Source organism: Desmodus rotundus, chromosome 3 (genome assembly GCF_022682495.2).
Source record: "Desmodus rotundus isolate HL8 chromosome 3, HLdesRot8A.1, whole genome shotgun sequence".
Lineage (NCBI taxonomy): Eukaryota > Metazoa > Chordata > Mammalia > Chiroptera > Phyllostomidae > Desmodus > Desmodus rotundus.
In genome coordinates, this window is record NC_071389.1 from 147,563,724 (window position 1) to 147,590,469 (window position 26,746).

Consider the following 26,746-nt stretch of genomic DNA (forward strand, 5'->3'; position numbering starts at 1 on the left):
CTAGAGATGGTGCCAGGTCTCTGGGAATGGAGGTGGGAAATGGGTAGCGTAAGGACTTTTAAGAGTAAAGCAAAACAGAAAGCGTGCAGCAACCTTAGTTGCAGTCCCAGCCCTACTTACCACACTTCTTCACTGATTTGGAATGGGAGGGCCAAGGCCCCTCCACCTTGAACTCAAAGGGAAGACCTCATGCTAGCCTTTCTCCTTATGCCCCAGTTTCTTCAAGAAGAAGGGAGGAAGTGCGTGTGATTTGGAAATGTGCCCACACTCCATTTTATTCATCTCTCCACTAGTTAGACAGTGGGAGCTGTCAAGAGAGGCTTCCAGATCTGGCACCAGTGGGAAAGAGGTGGTGCTTTGGGGGTTGGGTCTCAGTACCGTCAATGTCCACCATGTGGCAGTGCTGAGCTGCTGGACAGCAGCTGGCTTAGAGTTGACCAGCTTCCCAGAGAAGGGGCTACTCTGGTGAGCGGAGAGATGCAGCGCTTCCCAATCCTCTCACTCTGGGGACTCTGACTCTCCAACAGGAGAGAAGCTGGTCCTTCTGCTCTCTCATCTTGCCACTGCCAGAGAGCAGAGGCTGTTGTCAGGACCCATGTCACTGCTACCTTTGGCTTTGGACCTCAACACACTGACAGGTGGCAATGGAGCTTGGTGATGGGTGTGAGGCTCTTCCCAGAAACTTAGGGCACCATGTAGTGAGGGGCAGGGAGAAGGGACAGTGAGACTTTATAGACCCTCCTGTCCACCCTGCATTTCTACCCATGTCCTGAAACACTCAAGTCCCTCTGTCCAGTGCTCTCCCCAAGCTGGTGACAGCCCTCCAACCCCTGGGGTCTGGACCGTAGAACTCCAAAGTAGAGGTTTCTGCCCATGGTGGTGTTTCAGAGGGCTTACCTGTTGGTGCCAGGAGACAGAGCCAAGAGAAGCAGCAAGAAGTGGCTGCAGGAGTCGCTGACCCCACCTCTCACCCACCCTCTCTGTCAGGTGCCCCCAATTTCCAGCTCTTCCTACCTTCTTGCTGCTGCGCCTGGCCTGGCCCTACCTCCCCACTGACACTTACGTCAGAACCCAGCTATAAATATGCTCTTAGCATCTTAGTCACTTTTCCCAAGAAGTGCTCCTGGGTTATAAATACCCCAGCCATCTGCCTCACAGGCCCGCCCTACCACTAACCTGTTTGGGGCTGGGGGGTCGTGACAAGGCTTAGGGGTGGGTAAGAAAGTAGAAGAATCCTGAGTGATTATCTTGCCCAAATGAGAAATGCTTGACAGTATAGAGTTAGGGGTCAGGGGACTCCAGAAGAAAAGGTTTAGAAGCAGACAGACTCACTCTTTTTCCTTGTTACAAAAGGCAGAGCCAAAGAAGAAAGGGAATAATACTGATCCTGTGTTTATTTAAAAATTTGACATTTTGTTCACCATGGATTTTTTGCATTAAATTTGATGTTTTAAAAATACTGAATTAAGATATTATTTATCTTGATTGATGAATGTTTCTGTCATCCCCTCAAAGTTTTGCCCCTAAGGCAAGTACCTCACTTCGCCTCCCCTTAGTCTTGGCCCTGGTCACTGAAGTTGTAGTGGGAGGGAGGGAAGTTAGATCTGGGAGGGATGTGGGGTGGGGGAGTGGTACGGGAAGATTTCCTTTGAGTCTCTCCTTAGAAAAATATCTCAGGTCAGAGGTGGGATGACCTCCATGGAGTTTGCCCAGGAAGAGCTGCAGCTCAAACCTGCAGCCCCCCAGGGGGTCCCTTTCAGACTTTCTCCCCTCGGGTTCCTGTGCCAGGGCACTCAGACCCTGGCAGAAGGGGGTTATAAGCTGAGCAAACACAGACATCACGTAATCCAAAGGACACATGGGTTTTGCAAACACTCGGCCTTGGGCTACAGACAATATTGACCCCATGGTTCAGCGCTGTCCAACTAAAGAGAGGAGATGGTGGGGGGAGAGGGCAAAGGTCTAGAGCAGCGATTTTCAACCTTTTTCATCTCATGGCATGCATAAACTAATTACTAAAATTCTGCTGCACGCCACGAATCATATTTTTTGCCAAGCTGACAAAAAATAGGTATAATTTTGATTGATTAAAAAATAGTAGTAATTACTTCCTTTTTTGCTGCAACGTGATTTTTTAAAAAAATCAAGTGTCTATATTCATACAGAGGGATTTCTGATACCAAGACACAACCTTATTATGCGACATGACCCAGAAGATGCAACTCCATTATATGACCTATGTATTTGTGGTCCAGTACAGGGCATACACACTGGACGGCTATTGTAGGTGGGCTGTTGTCATTTTTTTATTTGACAATTTAAGGGAAAAGAGGTCAGTGTCCCTGCATGTTTTAAAAATTCTTGCAGCATACAGCTTGAAAATCACTGGTTTAAGGAGAACTCAGTCAGGGCAAATGCCACCTTCTTCTCACTCCAGGCCTTCCTTTTTTATCCCCTGCCCCACTCTGGTGGCCCTCGCCAGCTCCCACTTCTGAGCAGGACTCCTAGATGGAGCCCGGGAGGCTGGTGAAAGGAAGGCAGCCATCTCTGAGCTATTCTCTGCCTCCCATCATGTGTATGCCCACAGGTCATCAGCCTACCTGCCCACTGAGCAGCGATCTGTCTTATGTCTTGGAGTGAGTACAGGGAAAGGAGAGGAGCAGGTAAAACTCAGGTCTTTATTAGCCTTGAGACCAGCAAAGAGGATTCTGAGGGGATGGAGGTGGCCTAATGAAGACAGGCAGACAGCCTGGGGAAGGAAGCAGCATGAAATGTGGGATAGACACAATAGCTCAGCTGGAGGAACCTGTGTGAGGAGAGTGCAGAAATGGGCAGGGCGGGCAGGCTGTGTGTCCTCTGGCATGTCAGTCAGGGTCCTGGTGGGGGACAGAAGACCCACTCAGCTATCTGTGTTTGCACCACTGAGAAGACTTAATGAAGGACTTTACTGAGGTATGGGCAGGGTTAAAGGAACCAATGACGGATGCTGAAATTTCTAGGGACCCGTAAGAGCGGAGAGCCATTATAAGCCTCTAGTGTGGAAGCAGTGACATCAGAATCTAAGCAGAGCTAGAGCCGTGGAAGAAGGGAGCCAGACAGGAGCTGTAGGGATGTGGTCACAGCCACACAGAACCCTGGCACTTAGGCTGAGGGCGCAGGAAGAACAAAGACCCTGAACTCTTACCTGTGTCTCCCCTTAGTCAAACTCAGCAGGAAGCAGGGGCCAGAGGAACTCAAGTGAGTTAGCCTGCAAGGGAATATAACAGGGAAGAGAAGGACAAAGAATGGATGTGGGTGTGCCAAGAGAGCCTTAGCAGCACAACTGGGCAAGCAAGAAGGAAAGGGGCTCAAGACACAGAAAGGAATGAGCCTCATTTTAGAGAGTAGTGATCTAATCTTTAGTGAAACCAAGGAGAGGGGGTCTCTCTGGAGATCCAGAAAATCAAGAGAAGAGGCTGGGTCAACTTATCCAGAGTGGAGGCCTTTGACTGGAAAGGGCAGGGAGGCACAGTGCATTTTGGGATGGATTGAGTCAGTTACAAAAGTCTGCCTGGGAACCAGATTGCATTGCTCATGGTTGGAGGTGGATCAGACTCTCTGAGATGGCGGTTGAGCACGTGGGGCTTGCTGGATGGACCATGCTCTAGGAGAGAGGCTGGTGGTTGTGAAGATGGTACAGTGACCCTCTGAAGATGAAAATCTCCTCAAGTCACAGTTGGGATAATTTCCATAGGTTGCTCAAGAAGAGGTAGTGCACCTTCTGGACAGAGGCAGTAATGGAATCAGTCCCTCCTCTCAAGGATGGCACCTCTGTGGGAGCATATTTGTCTACCCCACCTTGGGCTGCCCATACTACACATGGACTAACTGCACCCACAGGCCTCTACCACCATGTCAGGTATATCAGTCTTGACAATGTTGCTGTCCCTATCATAGTAGAGCAGAGACAGAGGGCGCCGGGCTGTGGGCACGCAGCATGAGCCCCCTCCAGTGGTGCCTGCAGCTGTGTTGGCCTTGAGAAGATTGAGCACTGCTGTGTGAAAGGAGGCAGCAATGCCGGGCATGCCTGCCACATGTACTGGGCACTGCCCTGTGCAGAAGTTCATTGTGTAGCCCTCAGGCTGAATGATCCAGTCGTGCCAGCCAATCTCACGGAAGTCCACAAAGAACTCTTGCCGACAGCACATCCTGGATCCACCCTGGCAGTCGATGCCGTGCCGTCGAACCCGGTGCTTGCCCCCAACTCTCACCCGGGCTGTCATAAAAGGTCTACGGGCAGCCCCACTCAGGATGACTGAGCTCTGGGATACCTGGCCTTCAGGTACAAGTTCCAGGGTCAGGTGTCCTTGGCTGCAGGCAGCCTGAGCTTCAGATCCCAGGAGGAGCTGGTGCCAGCCACTGGCATCTACCTCCAGCAGACGCTGACTGGCCAAAGTGAGGCTGGCGTCACGTGGGCCTAGCACAAAGACCCTCACCTTCAAAGTCCAGGTGGTATTGGGTGGGAGCTGCACAAAGAACATGAGGCTAGCCTGCAGGATCTCCATGCCACCAGCAGTTCTATCAGAGAAGAAGTGGAAATCAAGACGAGTATGGTTGATGTTGGAGAGGCCTGTGGACACAAGAAGCCTCAGTCATTGTGGCCTTCTGAGTGCCAATTTGATCAGCTACCTCTCCATGCTCAGCACACTTGAACCCTTGTTTCATTCTGGACTGCATTGTTAGCGTTGTTAACCACGCTTTCCTTCCTGAAAATCTTTTCTCTCTTGGCTTCCATTACACAACTCTCTTATGATTCTTCCTTGATTTTCTTTGCTGTCTTTTCTTTCTCTGACCATCATTAATGCAAGAGTTCTCCTTTTAAGTTTGCCTTTTACACTGAGTGGAGCTCTTACCCTCACACATGGTCGGTTAAAACAATTTTTATTCTGGTGACTCCCAAATCTGTATGTCCAGTCCAGACCATTTTGCACCTCTGGACTGGACATAGAGATTTGGGAGTCACCAAGCTTCAGGACACATGAATGCCCTGCCCAAACATTAAATTCAGTTTGTCTAAGCGGAAATCCTTTTTTTTTTTCTTATAGAATTCTCTCTTTGTTCCTAGAATTGGTGGCACCACTGCCTTCCTTATCGTCTCTAGAGACCCTATAGGGTCACCCCTCTCACTTATCATGTCCAGTCCCTCACCACAATGGTTCTAATGTCTATGCATTTCTCCCTACCCCTATTACTTACTATTGCCCCAGTTCCCCTCTGCATCCCTCACCTGCTCTATTGAAACCCTTTAGTTGGGTTTATATTCCCTCCACTCCACTGAAATTACTCTTGTCAGGTTCACCAACACCTACTATGTTGCCGAGTCCAATGGTCTCATCTCTTTATACTCATCTTACTTGACCTTTAAGCAGTGTTTGACACACTTAACCATTCCCTCCTCTTGAAATGTTTTTTTTTTTTTCCCTCCTGGCTTTTGTGACACTGGCCACTCCATCTAGGTCTCTTTTGCTGACAGCTCCTCTTTCTCTGCCTGACCTCTACATGTTGGAGGTACTAACCTCCCTTCTCCTTTCTCTTCTATACCTGCACCTTCTCTCAGAATGGTCTCATCAATTCCCATGGCTTTCAGTTTCATCTTTATATCCCTGGTCCTGATCCCTCCCCAAGCCTCAGGCTTTTATATCCAGCTACTGACTTGATAATCAACTTGGTTATCCAATGATATCTCACATTTTTCATGTTTAAAGAGGAACTCTAGTTTTATGTCCCCAAACCTGGTCCTTCTTCAATCTTCCCCTTCCCTATAAATGCATTGCTTACGTCAAAACCTTGATTGCTGTCATTCCCCGCTTTGAAATTAGCTGCAAGATCTGTCAATGCCACCTCCAATTTATAATATAATTTCCCTTGTCCCATCTCCTTTACTATACTTTAGTTCAGTGACTTTCAACCTTTTTCATCTCATGGGACTACATAAACTAATTACTAACATTCTGCAGCACACCAAAAAATAGGTCTAATTTTGATTCATTTACACTGGATGACTGTTGTTGTGTTGGCTGTTGTCATTTTTTTAATTTGACAATCTAATGGAAAAAGGTCAGTGCCCCTGACTAAATAGTCCAATGTTGCATGTTTAAACATTTTTTGCAGCACATCAGTTGAAACTCACTGCATTAGTTCAACCCACAATCATCTTTTTCTTGAACTATGTTAACAGCTTCCTAAGTGGTTTACTCTTGCCCTCCAAACCATTCTCCACGTATCAGCCAGAATGATCTTTTTATTGCATAAATGTGGTCAGCTTAACCTCAGCTTAAAACTTTTCAAAGTCTTTTCATGTACTATTTGAATACAATCGAAATCCCTTACATAGAAAACTTATGTGATTAGACACTGTGACATTTTGTGACTATATTCAGTCTATACTGGCTTTTTTCTGTTCCTTGAACTCACCAAATATGGACCCACTTCATGGCCTTTGAACTTGCTATTTCCCCTGCCTGGAATGTCTTTCCAAGATCTTTTAATGACTGGCTCCTTTTTGGCATTCAGCTCAAATGTCTCCACTTCAGGGAGGCTTCATTGACTAACCTGTCTGAAGCAGTCTTCAATTCTACACCCATCTCTCTAAAACATCATCTTAATTATATTTGTAGCCACTATCACTCTCTGTAATCCTCTTGGTTTTTTATTCGTTTACTACGTGCCTCTCCTTCCCTCCTCTCCTCCCCCACCCCAAACCAGCTAGAATATAAACTCCATGAAGGTAGAGATTGTGCTTGTATGGCTCACCATTGCCTGGCTCACTTAGTACTAAGCCTCTAGTCTACACTCAATAAAACTTTTTTGAATGAACGGTCTTTCATTTCTTTAACTCTTATTTTACATTGACACCAGAGTTATTTTCCAAAAACTTGGCTAGATCATGAAATTCATCATCTCAAAAACCTTATTGGTGAATAAAGTCCAAATTCTTTCAGGAAGCAGTCTTATTCCCATTATGATTTGGTCTTAGCTAGCATTTTCTTTTTCTTTATTAAGTAAAGAGTGCTTTATTGTGGGAATGTCACTGAAACTTTCATGGATATAAAAGGGCAGAACATAAAGTTCAACTAAGCTTCACATGAACTGGAAAGTCAAGAATAAAGCTGCTCTTGACAGCTCTCAGCCAACACGATCTCTCTCATCTCAGTCTCTATGTAAGTTTACTTCATTCTTTTCTCTCTGTCGATATACTTCTGCCTCTCTGTCAGCTTCCTAAGCTCACAAAATAGTGGCCCCAGGTCCTGAGTCTACAGGACCTTTTACTCACCTTCTCCTAGCTAAGTGAGCTGATCTTCCAGTGTCCCAATTCCAAAATCCTGGAAGATTCTGATTGGCCCAACTAATCTTTTCTTGCTAGGTCACTAAGCACCTTACTGTTAGGACCTCTTAAGTCACCCTAGTCATGGCAGGCAGACACGTGATCCGCAGGGGTTGTGGTAGACTGTTACATTATTGGCTCCCAATGAACAACAGCTCCCAATATTCATGGTTTTGTGCAATTTCTTCCCATATTAACTCTGGGCTTGGCCATGTGAGTTGATTTGGTCAATAAGACATAGGCAAGCACAGTGCAAGCAGAAGCTTGATAAGTACTTACACAATGAGGTTTCATCCTTTTGGAAGCCAACAACCACACTTCAGAGAAACTTGGAAGAGATACTGAGTGATGAGAAGCCATGTGGAGAGAGATTTTGGAGGATCAGAGACCATCCTAGATGTTCTAGCCCCATCTGAGCTCCTGGCTGAATGCAGATACATGAGCAACCTTAGCTAGACCATATAGAGTAGAACCGCCCAGATAAGCCCAGTCAAACCACAAAATCATAAGAAATATTGAGTTTTTTCTTTTAAGCCTCTATATTTGGGCTGGTTTGTTATATTAATGGATAACTAAAACAGAAACTAGTATTAGAAGTAAGGTGTTCCATAATAAAGACCTAAAATATGTAGCATTGGCTTTGGGAGTGGGTGGCAGGCAGAGGTTGTAAGGATGGTGAGGAGACTGTTAGAAAAGGCAAGAAGAGCACTCAGGAAATTGCTATTGGAAGCCAGAGAAGGGGGAACTGTGTTATGTACTGGCTATCAGCTGTGGTAACTTGGAACCTAGAAATGATATCTAACAAAGTTGTGAATTTAGCTGAAGATGTTTCCAGGCAGAATGCAGAAAGTGTCATTTGGCTTATTTTAGCTGCCTTATTATAAGAACTGTTTAATTTTCAAGCAGAATTTAGATGCAATATTTCAAACAAGGCTTGCTAGATTGAACAATAAAATATTTTTTCATTCCTCGCCTGTCTGGCAAAAGGTTCTTCAAATAAGAAATGGTCTAGGGGCAAAAATAAAATCCAGGTCACTGCCAGTAAAACATGGTCTTGGTGTGAAGATCAAAACAAATAAAGGGTCAGCCATAAGACCCTTTACAAAGATCTTTGTTAAGGTCTAAAACCCAAGATGATATTCAATAGACCCACTCAACTAGACAAAAGGGCTTCTAAGAATCTTAAGAGTTGTATCCCACAACACCCTGACTTGTAACCTAAGTAGAGGTCTGTCTTGACAGAGTGGAATGCCTTTTGTCTAATTGAGTAGACTATAATTTCTATAAGAAGGTCCATAGAATTTTAAAGAGAATTTTAATAGTGAAAGCAGTACAGTTTGGGCTAAAGGGACAGAGACAATTCAGAATGAAAAGAGACCTCTGGGCCCCCAATTTCTTTGGGCAGGAAGAAGGCTGAGAAAACTACTCAGCCACAAACACAGGTCATTGTTTATTTAAAAGGGAAGACATTGCAGAGAGTGAAGCCAAGGGCTGAGAGAGTGGCTCTAGAAGCCAAGGAGAGCAGTGGTGGACTGTCCTTGAGAGGAAAAACCTACCAGGGAGCAGAAGCAGGCCCTAACCAAGGGAATTCCAGATTCGGGATAGACTGAGATATGTATCCAGCTAGATCAGAATGTTCATGGATCAGTGACTGCTCTGTGCCTCCCACTTCGCCATCTCCCATTTTGAACAGGAGTATCCATTACAGTTATCCTGGCCCTGTCTCAGCACTGTATATTGGGTGTGTGGGAGGCAGTTAACTTGTATTTTTAGGTCACAGGCAATGGATGGTATGCTGGTAAATATTTAACAACTGGATTCTAGTGGGGGAAAAATGCCCCTGATTTATGGTATCTGCCAATATCTGTGGTGTAAATTCTTTCACCATGACTGATTTCAAAGTATCAATGTGATGTCACCGGATGCAGAGATGGGACATATTTACAATCAGCCCTCATGAGCCAGTATGAGCCAGTTCCGAGACAACCACTGAAGGCCCCTATTCTAGTTTCCCCAGAGCCCCAAACTCTCCCTCTTCATACCTCCGGCAAGACCAATTTTCAGATCTTTCTTTCATGTTATGGTGTAGATAGTTTAAATTGGAACGAAAATTTCAAGCTAAAATACTTAAATGTGAAAGGTGAAATCCAGGCATCATTCTCACCTTCGAACCTTATCTCATCAGGCTCCCTCTGGCCTGAACATTGTAGTCATTCATTGATCAGCAAATATGTGGAAAGTATACAGACTTTGAAGTCAGGGAGAATTGTTTGAATTCTGTCCCTGCAGGCTGTATGACCTTGGCCATGTAAATGATCTTTTTTGGATCTCAGTTTTTGCATTCATAAGATGGGAATACTAAAGTCTACTTTATAGGGTGGTTGTGAGAATTAGATGAGCCAGGTGCACTTCATACCTGGTAACCATCGTTATTGTCGCAATGTGCCTGGAACTAGGTTAAGTGTCAGGGATTCAAAGGTGAAAAAAAAACCAAACCCCAAAACAGCCAGGATTCCAGTGTTCAAGGGACTCATGCATGGTTCATGGCCATCTGTCCACCAGTGCTAACACACTCCAAACTACTTTTCAACTCCAAACGCAGTCTACTCCTTCAGACTTTTAACCGTGTTTTCCCCTCCATTTAAGATGTCATTTACCATTCTCTACCCATTGCAGTCAAACTTACTCTACAATGGCAGCCCATTTGCAGTATACTTCTGAAAGGCTTCCTTATCTTACCAGGTCCCAATGAGTTACCCCTGCAAGCTCTTATGACCCCATGTAACATTTATTTCATTCTGCCTTATATTCTCAATTCATTTATTTTTAGCAGCAGCAGCAGGAGCAGCAGCAAAACCCCTCATGGGCAGGAGCTGAGTCTTCTATTTCCTGTTTCCTCCCACCTTAGCCTTCTAAGTATATTACCTGTATTAGCTCACTTAATTATCTCAACTGTCCTCTAATGATCCCCACTTTACACAGGAGAAAACTATTAACAACCCAATCATGCAGTAGTGTCTGAGCAAGAATTTGAGCCCAGGCTATCTGGCTCTAGAGTTAGTTGTATTCTTAGTCATGAGCAGAAACACATTTTGAACTAGAGTAAGTTCTTATTCATCACTGGGGACTCTAAACTGTGGTCAAGCTGACCTGCAGTGTGATTTGGTTGTTTAACACAACCAATGTTTGTTGGGTATCTACTATGTTTGGGAGAGGCAGAGTGGTGTAGCTCAAGGCCATGGATTCCAGAGACATGGCTGGCTGCACCACTTACTAGTCACGTGACCTTGGGAAAGTTACTCAACCTTTTTGCCTCAGTTCCATCACCTCTAAAATGGGGATAACAATAGTACTTGCCTCACTGAGCTGTTGTGAGGATCTCAGGGAGTTCGTATATGTAAAAAGCTTAGAACACAGTACAGTAAACATTGTCTAAGTTATTTCTACTACGCACTAGCCTCTGGTGATAACATGAGGAATAAATGACAGTTCCTGACCTCCAGGGGTTGATAATCTATTGGAAGACAGACTTTATAGAAAACCTGGAAGCAGGCAATTTCACACAGAGAGTTCAGGTTCAAGGTAAGAGTATGGGGGCCACCAAGGAGGGAGCACCTCACGCTCAGGTCAGGATGGGTTTTTTTGAGGATAGGGGTGCTGGGTCTTGAAGTAAAAGGGGCTAGGAATGGGAAGGGCCTTCCAGACCTAAGGAAACACTTGTAGAAAGCTCAGAGGCCAGACAGATTACTCTGTGTTCTGTTTTTAGGGTACTCTCTCCAAATTCTTGCTTTTCCCCTCCATCTGCCCACTAAATTCTCCAACTTCTCTCCCTTCTGTGGAAGTAACTCTCTCTTCTATCTTCTATCTACCTTTCTATGTCCCATTTTGATACTGTTCAGATGTGGGTAACTGAGGTATCAAGGCAAGAGGGCAGGGGTGGAATGGAGAGGTATTATAGTCCTTGTATTTTTCCTTTTGCCCTTTTACCCAAATGAGGGATCTGGGGGAGGGGAGATGGAGAGGATGGAGAGGCTGGATTCTGAGCCAGAGGAAAGACAGACTCCCCAGCTTACAGTTTCTGGGTCCAGGCCCGGGGAGTGGATGGGCACACCACAGCCTGGGGAGGTTTGTGAGGCCTTTAGAGAGATGAGCTAAAGGCGATGGGTGCAGAGAGTCTCAAAAGAAGTGAAATTTATCCACTTTCCATCTGCCCATTGGTCATGGCTTAACTACAAGAGAGAGACTGGGCAGGGGGGTGGGAGCCCTGGATGAGGAGATTACAGGTCCTGGGAGGAAAGAGTTTGGATGGTTTGGGGGAGAAAATCAGGGGTTAGGTCGGGGAAGACACTGTTCCTTTCCTTGATAGGTCAGGTTTCGAGGAAGATCTGCAGATCAGGAACCTACCTGTCTCAGCAAAGCTGATGATCTCATATTCCTGTCCCCTGTCAGCCTCCGGAAGCACCCTCTGTGGGGGCCCATGGAGGCGCTGCAGCACTGTCCTCAGAGCAGCTCTGGACACTGGCCGGCTCAATGTTGGGCGCTGGCTGAGGTGCAGCTTGTCCAAGATGCTTCTCTTGGCCAGGTGGAGAAGCAGCTTCCGCTGGCTCTCCAGGTCCAAGGCATGCTTCCCACATGCCAGACATTGACTGTCAGCTCTGGGAGTGGCCACTGTGGCCACAGCCAGGAATAGGAAGGCCAGGAACAATGAGGAGATCATTTTTGGGGTAGACCCGCCTTGAGTGACACACTTGAAACAGAGCCACAAACCCCTGGGCTCAGGGTCTCAACAGCTGTGTTCAGGGCTCTGTGCTGGCCACCAGAGGCCCAGGAAGGAGAGTGTGTCCAGCTGGCATGACTCCTGTTGCAGGGGATGGAGCAGCCAAACATCTGACTTGAGAGAGGAAGCCAATTACAGATAGAACTTGGCAGAAGTCACCAACGTGTAATCAGTGAAAGTACAGAGTGGGGGATGTTAGGGGAGGTTGTTGGTTTGTTTGGGGAAAGAAGTGTTCCTGGGCCAATGCTGGGAGACGCTGGGTTGCCCATGTGAGCTGACAGGCCTGGGGACAAAGGTTAGAGATGAAATTCCTCTTCAGATCAACGGCTTTGCTGGGAAGCCTGGTGGGGAAAGGGAGAGATCAGAGGTTTCAGGATAGAATATTAAAGAATGACTTTCAAACAAGAGGGGGTCATTGACAGGCACTTTAGGTCACTATCATGCAGGTAACTGAGAGTTTGAGAGTTGCGTTTTTCTTTTTTTTTAATATATTTTATTGATTATGCTATCGCAGTTGTCCCATTCCCCCCCCCCTTTATTCCTCTCCGTTCTGCACACCTCCTCCCATCCACATTCCCCTGCTTTAGTTCATGTCCATTGGTCGTACATATAAGTTCTTTGACTTCTACACTTCCTATACTATGCTTAACCTCCCCCTGTCTATCTTCTACCTACCAGTTACGCTACTTATTCTCTGTACCTTTTCCCCCATTCTCCCTCTCCCGTTCCCTGCTGATAACCCTCCATGTGATCTCCACTTTTATGATTCTGTTCCTGTTCTAGTTGTTTGCTTAGTTTGTTTTTGTTTTTGTTTTAGGTTCAGTTGTTAATAACTGTGAGTTTGTTGTCATTTTACTGTTGATATTTTTGATCTTTTTTTTCTTAGATAAGTCCCTTTAACGTTTCATATAAAAAGGCCTTGGTGGTGATGAAACCCATTAACTTGACCTTCTCTGGGAAGCACTTTATCTGCCCTTCCATTCTAAATGATAAATTTGCTGGATACAGTAATCTTGGATGTAGGTCCTTGCCTTTCATGACTTTGAATACTTCTTTCCAGTCCCTTCTTGCCTGCAAGGTTTCTTTTGAGAAATCAGCTGACAGTCTTATGGGAACTCCTTTGTAGGTAACTGTCTTCTTTTCTCTTGCTGCTTTTAAGATTTTCTCCTTATTTTAATCTTGGGTAATGTAATTATGATGTGCTTTGGTGTGTTCCTCCTTGGGTCCAACTTCTTTGGGACACTCTGAGCTTCCTGGACTCTCTGGAAGTCTGTTTCCTTTGCCAGATTGTGGAAGTTCCCTTCATTATTTGTTCAAATAAAATTTCAATTTCTTGCTCTTCCTCTTCTCCTTCTGGTACCCCTATGATTTGGATGTTGGAACGTTTAAAGATGTCCTGCAGGGTCCTAGGCCTCTCCTCATTTTTTTTGAATTCTTGTTTCTTTATTCTGTTCTGGTTGAATGTTTCTTTCTTCCTTCTGGTCCACACCATTTATTTGAGTCCCCAGATTCCTTGCTGTCACTTTTCATTCCCTGTACATTTTCCTTTGTTCACTTAGCATAGCCTTCATTTTTTCATCTAATTTTCAACCATATTCAACCAATTCTGTGAGCATCCTGATTACCCGTGTTTTGAACTGTGCCTCTGATAGGTTGGCTATCTCTTTGTTGCTTAGTTGTATTTTTTCTGGAGCTTTGATCTGTTCTTTCATTTGGGCCATTTTTTTGTCTCAGCACACCTGTTATGTAGTAAGGGACGGAGCCTTAGGTATTCACCAGGGAGGGGCAACCCACATCACTGCGTTGTGACACTGTATGTGGTGGAGGGGTTCAAGAGGGAACAATGGCTCTTGCTCTGCTCTCTGCCAGTTTTCAGTCATTTCTGCTGCTACCCACAATCAAATTGGGCCCTTCTGGTGCTGATTCCCGGGTGGGTGGGTTTGTGTACATTCTAGGATCCTGTGGGTCTCTCCAACAAACTCTCCAGTGAGGCTGGGAGTTTCTCTTGCTGCAGCTTCAACCCCCACAGGTGTTTTCAATCAGAGGTTTGAGGCTTTATTTCCCTGCACTGGAACCCAGGGTTTCGAGGTCTGTCTCCCTACCCAGTTATTCCACCCAATTTATCTGCACACGAGTGCGGGACCACCAGGTCCACCAGCCACAGCCTTGCCCACCAGCCAGCCCCGCTTTGCCGAGAGTCTTCTCCGCCCAGCTGCCCATCTCTGCCCCTCCTACAGGTCTGGAAGAATGTTTCTTGTTTAACTCCTTGGTTGTCGGACTTCCATACAGTTCGATTTTCTGTAAGTTCTGGTTGTTTTTTGTTTTTAAATTGTTGTCCTTCTTTTGGTTGTGCGAGGAGGCACACTGTGTCTCTCTATGCCTCCGTCTTGGCTGGAGGTCGAGAGTTGTGTTTTTCTTCACCTGGTACTTCTCACCATCCCCACCCCATCCCAACACAAACTCTTTTTAGCCCATGTCGGGTTTTGCCCAGAGGGGCTCAAAAACATCCAGTCTGAAGGGTTGAGAGACGAGGGGAAGTGTTTTAACTAGGTCTTCTGTGCACTCAGAGGAATGTCTGAAGGTGGGGAAGGGGCTTGAGAGCTAGATTCACTCTGGGGTTTCTTCTGTTTAGGGAAAGACATTTTGAGCTTTTTCAGAATTCCTGCATTTCTCTCTCAAAAGTACTGAGTAGAAGATTTTCAGGGAAAGGCTTTTGTTTCCACAAGGGGGATTTACCTGGCAGGAGTGGCAGGTAGAGTTAGGAGCATAGGTTTTTAAGCTGATGATGTTAGTTAAATTCTGCCTTTTCCTTTTATCAGCCGAGTAACTCCTGACAAGTTAGTTGACTTTTCTTGTTTTAGTTTCTTCATCAGAGAAATGGGTAAAATTATTACCCATGATTCCAAAATCCCCCCAAAATCCACTTTTTTTTTTTTGTAACTTATATGGTGGTTAAACTTGACCTGAACAGAAGTGAAGTTATTTACAGTCTTTTAAAAAATCATGCTCAAAAAGAAACAAGAAAAAATTATGCTGAGACTATTAGTACATTCTTTTACTCCAAAAATATTTGGTTATGCGATGCTACCCCTGGAGGTGTATATAATATACATCGTATATATACCATTATACCTTCCTAAAACTTGAAATTTTCTGAATTCTGACACATGTCTGATCCTATGGATTTTTAATATGGGATTATAGATCTATGATGATTATCTCAGAGTTTCAAGATTTAAATAATTTTGTAAAGCACTTACAGTGGCTGGCACATAGTAAGTGCTTAATAAAAGTTTATTATTATTCCTGCTACAAATGTTTGTAGGCCAGAGTAGCCTCACCTCTAAATGGGCTGAAGAAATTCTGCCAATATCCATCCTTCTGGACTTGCCTTTCCATGATGATCCATGTTTCCAATCATCTGTAGTGCAGTCACTTAGTAAGTCATCTCTGCTGCTTACTATTATATTCCTAAATAAATACTATATATTTATTCCTAAATAAATACTATATATTTATTCCTAAATAAATATATAGTATATTTATTTAGAAATATATTAATTTACCAATGATATAATATACAATCATATTAATGTATTATAGCATATGATATATTAATATAATATAAATTATATCAATAATAAATAACATATTAATATACATAGGTATTAATAAATATAAAATACATTAACACACACATATATTTATCCTTACTGGAGGACAAGCTTATTGATTTTAGAGGGAGGGGAAGGAATGAAGAGAGAGAGGGAGAGAAACATCAGTGTGAGAGAGAAACATCCATCAGTTGCCTCTCGTATGCACCCTGACTGGGACTGAAACCGAAACCTAGGCATGTGCTCTGGCTTGGAACTGAATCCATAGCCTTTTGGTTTACAAGATGATGCTCAACCAACTGAGCCACACCCAGCCAGGAGAAAATACACACACACACACACACACACACATTTGAGCTCAGGAGGGAGGACACAAAGGTACAGTGCCTGGGGGAAGGCAGTGGGGGAGAAGGCATGGGTGGGGTGGGCATGGGGTGATAGGGTGAGAGGGTGAGGAAGAAAGAAAGAGAAAGAGAGAGAGCGCTATATTTTTTGAATGTATAAATGACACAATTCAAGCTGTTTCTCAGCAGTGATATTCAAGTCACCTTGATTGAATTTTCGTGTGTCACATTTTCTTAACTATGTTCTATAGGGGCTGGTTTTTAAAAAAATTTTAAGGGACATGATAGATGTAGGTTTATTATTTAGTCTCTAGTATAAATTTATTTATTTAAAAATAACAATTTGTCAAGGTACAATTCACATAACATAAAAGTCACCATTTAGAGTATACAATTCAGTGGGTTTTAGTACATTCAGAGTTTTGCAACCATCACCACTATCTAATTTAAGAACATTTTCATCACCCCAGAAGGAAACCCTGTACCCATTAGCATTAACCCCCCACTCTCCTCCCTCAAGCCTACAGGGACTAATCTTATGTCTAACATTTTAGCATTACTAATTTCATTCTTGGATGATAACCTGATCTCAAGTTTGGGGGAGGTAGTTATATTGTTATTTGTTCCATGTCTTAACTACAATACAATATGTAGTTCCCAGACTCCCTAAAATCCTGGGCCAACTTCAGCTACTCTCCTCTCTGGCCAATAGTTGGAGAGTGAGTGGTAAGCAAAAGGGGGAGAAGCAGAGGAGGGCTTTTCTTAGGGGTGGATGCCTCATGTTTGTGCCTTAGCTGTTTTCCAGTTACTGCATTTGTCTCAGAAACACCCCACTGCCTCACTCTGTATCATGACACACGGGTTGTAACCTGCCCTTTCAAGTTATATTTCTAATAATGCAGTGACTGAAGAGCAGGCTCTGAAGATAAACTCTCTCAATTCAAAATTGGTGATTTTGGTGCCTCAGGTTTCCTTAGTTTATATTCGTATACACTGGGTATAGCAATAGTACCTATTGTTTTGAGGATTAAATTGACAAATAGATGTAGAATGCTACATATTCTTTGGGCCACCACTGCCCTCTGCCTCCAACTTAAAAACTTGGAATTTGATGATCCTTGAAGGAAAAAAGAATTTTATACCTCTATGACTTACCTCCATTCTTGCCTCTCTGATGAACTCCCACTTATATTCTTCAAGGTTAGCTGAAATTTCACCTGTAGCTTACTTAACCTTCCATCCAAGAACTAATTGCTCCTTGTTGTGTTTCTGTAGCACATTGAACACCTTCTGTTAACAGCACTTGCATTGTAGTATAATAATTATTTTTTGCCTACTGCAGTTCTTGTCGCATAGTAAATATTTAATGGTTGAATTCTATCTTTGTAAGGCTAAAGTGCTTCTTTGAGGTTGGTAAATGATCCAAATACTAGTAACCAATAACAGGTAGATTGATTCTCCCTAGGGAAGACAGAATGGGGGAGTTTGCAAATTTAAGATGACTCAAGAAAAAGAACTGTATTTTAGGGGGGGTGGTAAGAAGCGATTTTAATAGGATGGACTTCAACCTGCTTTGTTTAGAATTAAGTTTTTACACCTGGAAAAAATGAATTTAATGAATTCACTAAAAATGAATTTTCCAGGTGTAAAAAAAATTTCCTACTGCATGATCTTTATCCATTTATATCACACATGTTTATTTTAAACATGCCCATTTGGGCGCAGGAGTTGCTGTCCAAAGTCAAAGGCTGTTTTGAAAGTGCTGTTAGTATTATGTTTAAATCTAGGGTGAATCTGACAAGCTTGATGGGTTTAAGGTGGACCAAAGATTTCAGTAGATGGGAATCGATAGCTTGAGACACAGGTAACGTGGAGGGAGCGAGTGAATGAGTCAACGCATATGCTCGCGTGTGCGAGCTGGGTGGGTGGGTGAACAGATAGGGGGCGTCTGCAGACGTGGAGAGGCACATGGGAAGCAAGACGTGGTGACGATTACGCTGGACGTGGTGACGTAGAGCGCAGGCCGCAGCGGGGGGGCGGACTCTGGGCCTTTCTTCCCCTTCTGATTTTCCCCCCTCCCCCCTTTTCTCCCTTTCCGGGTTTGGTTCCCCCCTTTTCTCCCCTCTCCCCTCCTTCCCGAGCCCCTTTCCCCTCCCCAGTCCCCCCTGCTCCCCTGCCCTGGCCCTGGGTAAACCCCCGCCGCGAAGAGCCCGCCCCCAGAAGCGCGCCACCGCTGGCCGTCGGGGCCGAGCCGCAGCCGAGCGGCCGTGGGCCCGGGCGGCGGGCGGAGACGGGGGCGCCCCCCCCTCCCCACGGCCCGCGTGAGGTGAGGCCACCTCCCGCCAAGGGCGGATGGCACGGGCGGCCAGTGGGGAGGGGGCGTGGCGGCCGCGCAGACTGGCGGGCAGAGGTCCCGGGCCTGGGTTCTCAGAGCTGGAGCTGCCCGGGCCGGGGGTGGTGGGTAATGGCTGGAGCCTCCGGTGAGGACGGCCAGGAGGCTAGAGAAATCCCGAGTGTGTGGGGAAAGCGCAGGCGAAATACGGGGTGTGTGTGTGTGTTTGGGGGGTTGCGGGGTGGGGGGCTGGCGCCACCTGTGGCCTGTGCAGTAGGACCTAAAAACTTGCGCCCTTGTGGTGCTTGGGGGTGACTAGCTGCAGGTGTATCTTGGGTCTCCTTTTTCCTTCGAGCATTGGGAAAATCGGAGGGAAAGGTGTTGGAGTGTTTCAAATCACTCCGGTGTTTTATGTGGGGACAGCGATTTGAGTTGGAACATATAGGGAGATGTTTCTGGAGCTTAAAAGTTGGGCCTGCACTAAGCTCAAAACTCACTCGAGCCTCTGAAAGCTTACCGATTTCGGTCTGCTGTAGAGCCAAAATTTTTCAACATTTGTGACCGTTAGCCTAGAAGTTCCGCAGAATAGTTATTTACTCATATGAATTGTTCTTCTCTAATGGTAAGAAATGACTGATAACAGCCCCAGAGGTTCATTAAACCAAAGAAAAGTGTGGGAAGATTTAAGTTAAGATCTCAGTTGGACGAATGTTCTTGTATATGTTTTTTCCAATAGACAACTAAAATTGAGAAGCCTGAGTTCTGGTTGTTGGTGGGCAGCATGGAGACTGGGGAGGAGGGCGGTGGCAGGTTCCACTTTAAAAATGTCACAAGTTCTAGCACTTTACTGACATTAAGTGCCATGGCACTTAAATTAGCTTTGTGGCTCTTCTTTCTTACTAATGCTTTTTTTTTTTTTTCTCCCTGTTTTCTTCCTCCAGTAATTCCTTTTTCCCTCTTTGTGGAGCCTGGGGCATCAACACAAAAGTTTAGTGGCAGAAAGTGGTAGATTAGGTTAATTCAGTTCACTCTTCAGTTGTGTGTTTTCCCCCTGTTGTTGTTCACTACAGGTTTGAGAGAACTGAGAACTTTTCTTGAAGGTCTGGTGAACTGTCAACGAGTCAAATTTCAGAGTTGCAGTTCCAGCTGTCTTTATGCTCATTGTATGATCTATACTGTAGATCGCCACAATTTGAAACAAAATTTAAAAAATTTGCATATATAAAAGCAGGATGCCTGATACTCTTAATAGAAAGGAGTCAGAAGAGGAGATGGCTTCTTTTTTCTCTCAGAATAGAAACCACAGATTTTACAGTTGCCTTTAAAGCCCAGGATCTGTAGCACCTTTTGGCCTCCAGTGTGTGCCCTGGTCTCCTGGCTGCTCCTTGAGCACACCATGCACACTTCTGCCTCAGGGGCTGTGTACTTGTTCCCTGGATCACCTTTTCCTCATAAAGCTGCACAGTCTTGTGCCCTCAGCTTCTCAGATCTTTACTTAAATGTCACTCTAACACTGGCCCCTGACGCACATACGTTTACTTAACTCCCTATCCCATTATCTGTTTTATTTTTCTCTTTACCCCTTATCAGCCTCTAACATGCTGTATGTCCCCCCATTAGAAAGTAAGCTTCATGAAGTCAGATTGCTAATAACTGTATCCTTAACACTTAACATAGCAGTTGTCATGCAGTCAGTGCTCAACAAATTTGGTGACTGAATAGGTAAAGAAGAGTTTGTTCTTGATCTCACTGTCATGAATTTCTGGTCGTGATTGGTTGTCCTTGGAGGTGTGGAATGGATTTTCACTAGGATTTTGTAAGGTGTTTATTGGAAGAAGTTGAGGTTTTTTGTTTTTTTGGGGGGGGTCAGTTCTTGCCTCATTTCTCTTGATAGCAGCCTTGTGCTTTCAGGTCATTGAATGAAAGCACTTTGAGGGCAGAGAGGATGAAGTTTGGGGGATCTTTGGTATTGGTGGTCTTAGAGGAAGATTGTCTCAGATCTCATGTGGCTTGATTTTTCCCAACTGCTTCAGGCTCTTCCCTTGAGGTTCGTTCCACATTCATGACGAGAGAGATCACCTCCTTACCTCTCTGGCCCCAGAGAGCTAAGCAGGCTGGTTCCACTTTGAATTTTTCAGTAGACTGAAGATGTTACTGGGCTATATGGATTAGATTCCTGCCCGCCCCGCCCCCCCCAATTCATGTAGAGATAGTTGAGCTCAACTGTAAGAATAGCTTTCTCTAACAATGGTGGAATGTTCAGTTATGGGGAACACCTGAGCCTTCTTTTCACAAATCCATTTTGTAGGCATTTTTAGCAATTAAATTCTATATTAATTCTGAGGATAAAAGGAACTGGCCTCCTGAGTTCTGTGGATTATCCTTCATTTATTTTATCCTTTCTTGTTTCTTGATTGATGCATTTGTTACCTTCCTTGACCTTCTGGCCAGAGTGGCCTGGATGAGATTTCTCTTTCCGACAGTCCTGGCCACTATTCTCCAGCTTATGAAGGCAAAGGGGGTGAGGTAGTTCTTTTAACTCTCTGTAGGAATGCTGGTGGCAAAGTCTAAGGTTTTTGCTTAAAACTTTGCCCCAGGACGTTGAAAGCTGCCAGGCTAAAGAGAGAATGGGGGGGGGTGTGGGGGGGGGAGAATTGGGGATCTTATATCTATTGGACTGGATCTGGTTCGGATACTATTAATGTAAAGAAGTAACAGCATCAGAAATATACTACTAGTTCTCATTTTGCAGATAATTTCAGAAATAACTTAGGCAGATTGATAAAAGCTTCTACCAAAACTGTTGTCCCCTTTTAAATCCTTTCACAAAGTTTCCAAGAAATCTTTCTCAAGCCCCAGAGATACACAACGGTGTGCCATGTTCTCATGTCTTACAGATAAATACTGAGTACTAACAATAGTTCAGTGTAGGTAACGGTTTCTGAATGCTGCAGTGTTTATTCCTGTGCCAGCTCTCTTCATGAACTCAAGAAAAGCTTTCAGGAAAAAGATTTGGAGGAAGGGATAAAAATTGTTGCATTTTGGTTGTATGGTTCCAGGAAGTGCAGAGGAGAGAATTATGTGAAACTGTGTGGGGGGGGGGAGGGGGTAAGAATTTTCTATGCCTCCTTGTAAGATTGGATGAGGGACTCTTGAGTGTTCCTCTGTGGAATGTGCTGCCAACTTACAACTAGGAAAAATAACTGGACTCATGGTTTGAATATGTGTGCATGAATACAGTTGGCGGGTCTAATTTTAGAGACCTTCTTCATATGCAGTGGCCTCAGTATTTTCCTCCAGCTGTATTTTTCTCACCCTCTGTGTAGGAAACATTCCACTTAATAGTCTTTTACGGGTTAACTTTTGTTCTTACCAGGGTTGCCCATTTAGCAGTATAGCACCTGTTCCATCTCTCCAATGAAGTTACTTTGTGCACTCCTTCCTAAGTCTACATTTATTTCTTTTAGCAGATACAGATAGGAAAGATTTCATAACCTTAATCGGTTCTGACTCCTCTTTGATTTCCTTATATTTCCTTAGCATATATCTGTTTTCTCCAACACATTAAAAATTAATGTAGAAAGCCCTTAATTATAATAATCTGCAGTGATTTTATTATTTTTACTTGGGTGTATGAAAGGAAAGATTCTGGGATGCTTCCTAAATCCAGATGTTCCTTTTGCTTTTCTGCAGAATCTCTTGTGAGTTGTTCAGTCCAGGTGTTTGAGCCCATACTGTTTCAGCTTTCTTGTTTTGACATTAAGTTTCCTAGAATACTTTCCTGTGCTAAACAAAAACAAAAACAAAACAACCCTATCAAATTGGGAGCCCCCGGCCTAGAGTGAGAGTAAGGAGAAAATGTGCAAAAGCTTTAGACAGTCATGTCTTTCAATAGTCAAAACACTTTTTGTATTTTTAAAGGACTCATTTTATTCTACTTCTCTTTAGTTTGTTAACCACAAAAGTGTCAAAAATCTTTTCATTTCCTTTAATTGCTTGCTTAATTGTCATACTGTGACTTTTCTGAATTGTCAAAAACTTCATTATTTTCTGGGAAATAACTTTCAGGCCTTTGGGTATTTAGGGGGGGAGGGGGTGGAATGAAGATAGTTGTTAAATGTACTGGTAAGGTCTCTTCCTTAACTTAGAATAATGTTTTGATTACTTCATTTTTCTATAGGCATTAATAGTATGTTTTACAGCTCTTTTTTTAAACACTGAAGACCTCAAAATCTTTTGCAGGCAAATAAAAACTACAGTTTTGCATACATACAGTTATTCTGAGGTCCTTATCCTATAGAGTGAGAAGTATAAAGATAAGAAAGGTAATCAGCAGGATTTAGGAGAAGTCAGTTTATTTCTTTTTTTTTCTAAATTATATTTTATTGATTATGTATTACAATTGTCCTGATTTTTTCCCCTTTGCCCTCCTCCACCCAGCACCCCCCTTCCCTCAGGCAATCCCCGTACCATTGTTCATATCCATGGGTCATGCATATAAATTTTTTGGCTGCTCCCTTTCCTACACTGTACTTTACATCCTCACAGCTATTCTGTAACTACCTATTTGTACCTCTTAAACCCCTCACCTCTTCACCCATTCTCACCTCTCACTTCCCATCTGGCATCCATCATAATTAAGACTCTCTGTGCTTCCTGGACTTGTATGTCTATTTTCTCCACCAAATCAGGGATCTTTTCTTTCACTATTTTTTTCAATTTCTTGCTCTTTCTCTTCTGGCACCCCTATAAGGTGAATGTTGGACCTCTTAAAGTGTCCCCAGAAGATGTTTATACTATCCTCATTTTTTTTTTTTGATTCTTTTTTCTTGTTCTGCATGGTGGTTTTTTTGCCTCCTTATGTTCCACATCATTGATTTGATTCTTGGCTTCATCCACTGTACTGTTGTTTCCCTGTAAATTGTTTTTTATTTAAATTAGGAATTTAAATTAGTATATCCTTCATGTCTGACTGGATCTTTTTTATGCTGTTAAGGTCCTCACTAAGTTTCTTGAGCATCCTTATAACTAGTGTTTTGAACTCTGCATCTGTTAGATTGCTCATTTTGTTTAGCTCTTTTTCTGGACTTCGATCTGTTCTTTCATTTGGATCATGTTTCTTTTTTTCTTTATTTTTTTTAAGCTAGATTTTATTTATTTTTAAGGGGGGAAGGGAGGGAGAAAGAGCGGGAGAGAAACATCAGTGTGTGGTTGCCTCTCCAGTGCCCCCTACTGGGGACCTGGCCTGCAACCTAGACATGTCCCCTAGACTGGGAATGGAACCAGTCACCCTTTGTTTCTCAGGCCAGCATTCAATCTACTGAGCCGTACCAGGCAGGGCTGGCCCATGTGTCTTTGTCTTCTCATTTTGGCAGCCTCCCTGTGTTGGGAACTGCCCCACCTGGTTTCAGAGACTGTAACCCCCCATGGCTAAGGCTGAGTGAGAGACCTTGAGACCCTAAGCCACTGAGACAAAGCTTATCTCCCTGGCAGGGGCACCGCCTCTGCCCACTTTACTTCGCCCTGCCTGGCCTCCAGTGTATAACCAGTTAGCCAATGATTGGTAAGATTCCTCAAGGGAGGGACAACCTAAGAAAGGCATAGTCATGAGGATGCCCTCAGGGAAGGACTTGGGGGGCTGTGGAGAAAGGGGGTGATGGACCCTTGCCTCTTGGCTTTGACATGGCCTGTGTCCTCATTCTGTCTGCAAGAAGTCTCCTGATCTCTTGGTTGCCTTACTACCCCTGCTCAACCTAAGCCTGAAACAATGCTGGAGGTGGTTGTGGCCCTGTGCTGGAAAGGGTGGGTTCCCCAGGGGGATCAGGCCTAAGAAAGAATGCATAAAACCCTGTGAAACCTGCTTTGCTAATACCCTCAATTTAAATGATAAGGGTCCAAGCATGAAACGAGTTTGTTTCCCCAAAGTTTTATGGTCCTTTAGCTATCTGACCCTGACTCAAAATAAGCCCTCAGAGTTCTGACCACTGACCATCAACCTCCACCTTTGAATGATATCTATTTGATTATTACTGCTCGACAATGATTGATGAGCTTTCCATATATGCTCTGTATTCCTATACAAATTAAGCCAATAAAAGCCTGTCAAAGCAAGGGTCAGGTCACTCTCCCCTTGAGAGAGTGGCCGTGCCATCCCTTTTCCTCCACAGGACTCGGTAGTTGTGTGAATTTGTCTCATCTCAGCCACAACGCCGCAGACACTGCTTGCCGGTGACTGTGTCATCTCTGTGTTTGTTTCTGTGTATGAGGTAGAGCTGCTATGACTCCCTGTTTCGGTAGCATAGCCTAATGTAGTAGATGTCATGTAGAGTCCAGTGGCACAGCATCCCCTGTTACCCAAGCTGGGTACTCAAGGTTTACCCTTCATATGGGCTGAGTACACCCTCCTCTTGTAGTTGAGCATTGGTGCTTCTGGCAGATCAATGGGAGGGATTTGCTCAAGCCAGCTAGCTGCAAGGACTGGCTGTGACCACTGGCCATTGACCTCCGCCCTCTGTGGAGGATCAGCTGTGCAGGGGCAGGGTGGTGGTGCTCTGACGTGGTCTGTAGCTGTCCACTGGGTTCACTGGTCCTGGGGTTTGTTGGGTGGTGCAGACCAAGGTTAGCCCCCATCCATGTTTTGCCTGGGGCCACCCTACCTGACCTATAAAGCAGTCTGAGATGGCTGCAACTTGTACTGGGCTTGGAGATTCCCAGGTGAAGCCAAGCTGTGAATCTAACCTGGCTGCTTCTAGGACACACTGAAGCCAGCTGTTGTTTATTTGATAGCATTCAGGAGCCAAGACCAGCCATTATGGAAAAGCAGCTTGGGTGGGCCTGTAAGTTGGGTGGGGTAGAGTCTCTGGATCTCAAGGCTGGTCACACAGTGTTAGCCAGGTTGATGGAACCTCAGATATGGTACCAGCTTGTTGGCTTTCTGGGGTGAGGGCTCAGCAAAGGGACAATGACTTCTGCTTGCCCTGATGCCGGACACTAAAGTCTGTCCCTTTATACCAGTGGTGACGTTCAGGCTGCCACCCCAGTGCTGGAGCTCAGAGGGAGGGAGTCTGAGTAAGTGAATCCATGTGTGGGTTCCTGTGTTGCGACAGTTCAAGGCCTGACAGGTTCGCAAGATTTGGGCAGATGGAAGAATATTGATGGAGCTGTGGGGATGCTTGACATACCTTTATTCAAGGGTGGGTGAGCCATGTGTGCTGCAAGCTGAGTGTCCCCCTGCATGTCTCTGCATGTCACCTGTCCCCCCTGCATGGCATCCCAGTGGCACACTGCATGTCTTTTATCACCCAGCGTGGCCCTTGTCCCCTAGCGTGGCACCCAGCATGGAGTCCCTACCCCCTTAAATACTAGAGATAAACAAAGCTGGCAGAGCCAAAACAGATTGTGTAACGTAGGAAGATTCTGTGCATGCAAGCCCACTCAAGGCTATGGGAATACTTATCGGACGCAGTCTCAAGGCTATGAGAACACTGCTTATCAGGCCCATTCTCAAAGTTATGGGAAACTGCTTCCCTTAGTTGCCCAGACACCTGGGTGAGGGAGCCAGACTGCCTCCATTTACCCTACAGTTTCCCATACAGTTTACCCTACAGTTACCCTACGAGGAATTGTTTAGGGCTCCATCAGTCTCCTCCACCAACTCAATCTCCACTGGTTTTTGTAGCCAGAAGTTGTGCGGAGTTATCTTCCTGGCACTGGAATCCTGGGCTGGGGGTACCTGGTGTGGGTCTGGAACTTCTCGCTCCCGAGATATCCCTCCCAAATTTTTATCCGTGGAGGTGTGGGGCCAGCCTGTTTTGCATTTGCACCCCTCTTACCAATCTGGATGGTTGTGATTTCTTCAATTGCATAGTTGTCAGACTTCTATTCAACTCAATTTCTGACATTCCTGAGTGCTGGTGGTTCTATATTTTAGTTGTAATTTTGATGTGGTTGTGCAAAGAGGCCAGCCATGTCTGCCTACGTTGCTGTCTTGACCCAACTGAGAACTCAGTTTCTTTCTATAAAGTTGCTTTTTGTTGATTGTGAGTCAGTGGGAAAGAAAGGAAAAGATGCTGTGCAGGCTAGTCAAGTTATATCTTGATCTTTTGGAAGTATTTTTGCTCCATTAGTGTTCTATACAATTCTTGTCTAATGTATAGAATAAACTTTTTAAATTCCATTAACTAGTTCCCTCTGCCACAGTCTATTATCTTCCTTGTGTGGATGCTTTTGGTATATTTCATGGTGATAACATTTGTGCTGCTGTGTTAATTATTGATGATCAGAACTATATTTCATATTTATACTTTTTCCCCCCTA

General features: G+C 44.6%; 2 protein-coding genes across 8 annotated transcripts in view; one reads left to right on the top strand and one right to left on the bottom strand.

Annotated features, from left to right (window-relative positions):
- Positions 1–1,036: 1,036 nt before the first annotated feature.
- INHBC (inhibin subunit beta C) lies at positions 1,037–12,259 on the bottom strand. The gene is made up of 2 exons (XM_024576187.4): positions 11,768–12,259; positions 1,037–4,609 (listed from the first exon to the last, which is right to left on the bottom strand). Exons 1-2 carry the CDS (start codon positions 12,078–12,080, stop codon positions 3,864–3,866), a joined length of 1,059 nt encoding a protein of 352 aa, XP_024431955.2. The 5' UTR covers positions 12,081–12,259; the 3' UTR covers positions 1,037–3,863.
- Positions 12,260–18,154: 5,895 nt separating this feature from the next.
- Positions 18,155–26,746, top strand: part of R3HDM2 (R3H domain containing 2) — a 157,286-nt gene continuing 148,694 nt past the window's right edge. For 4 of the 7 annotated variants that reach the window (XM_053921271.2, XM_053921262.1, XM_053921278.2 and 1 more), the window contains exon 1: positions 18,155–18,424. The gene's annotated coding sequence lies outside the window, so the exon portion shown is untranslated. The remainder of the gene's footprint in view (positions 18,425–26,746) is intronic. The other 3 variants (XM_053921270.1, XM_053921264.1, XM_053921269.1) reach the window with 1 other exon arrangement.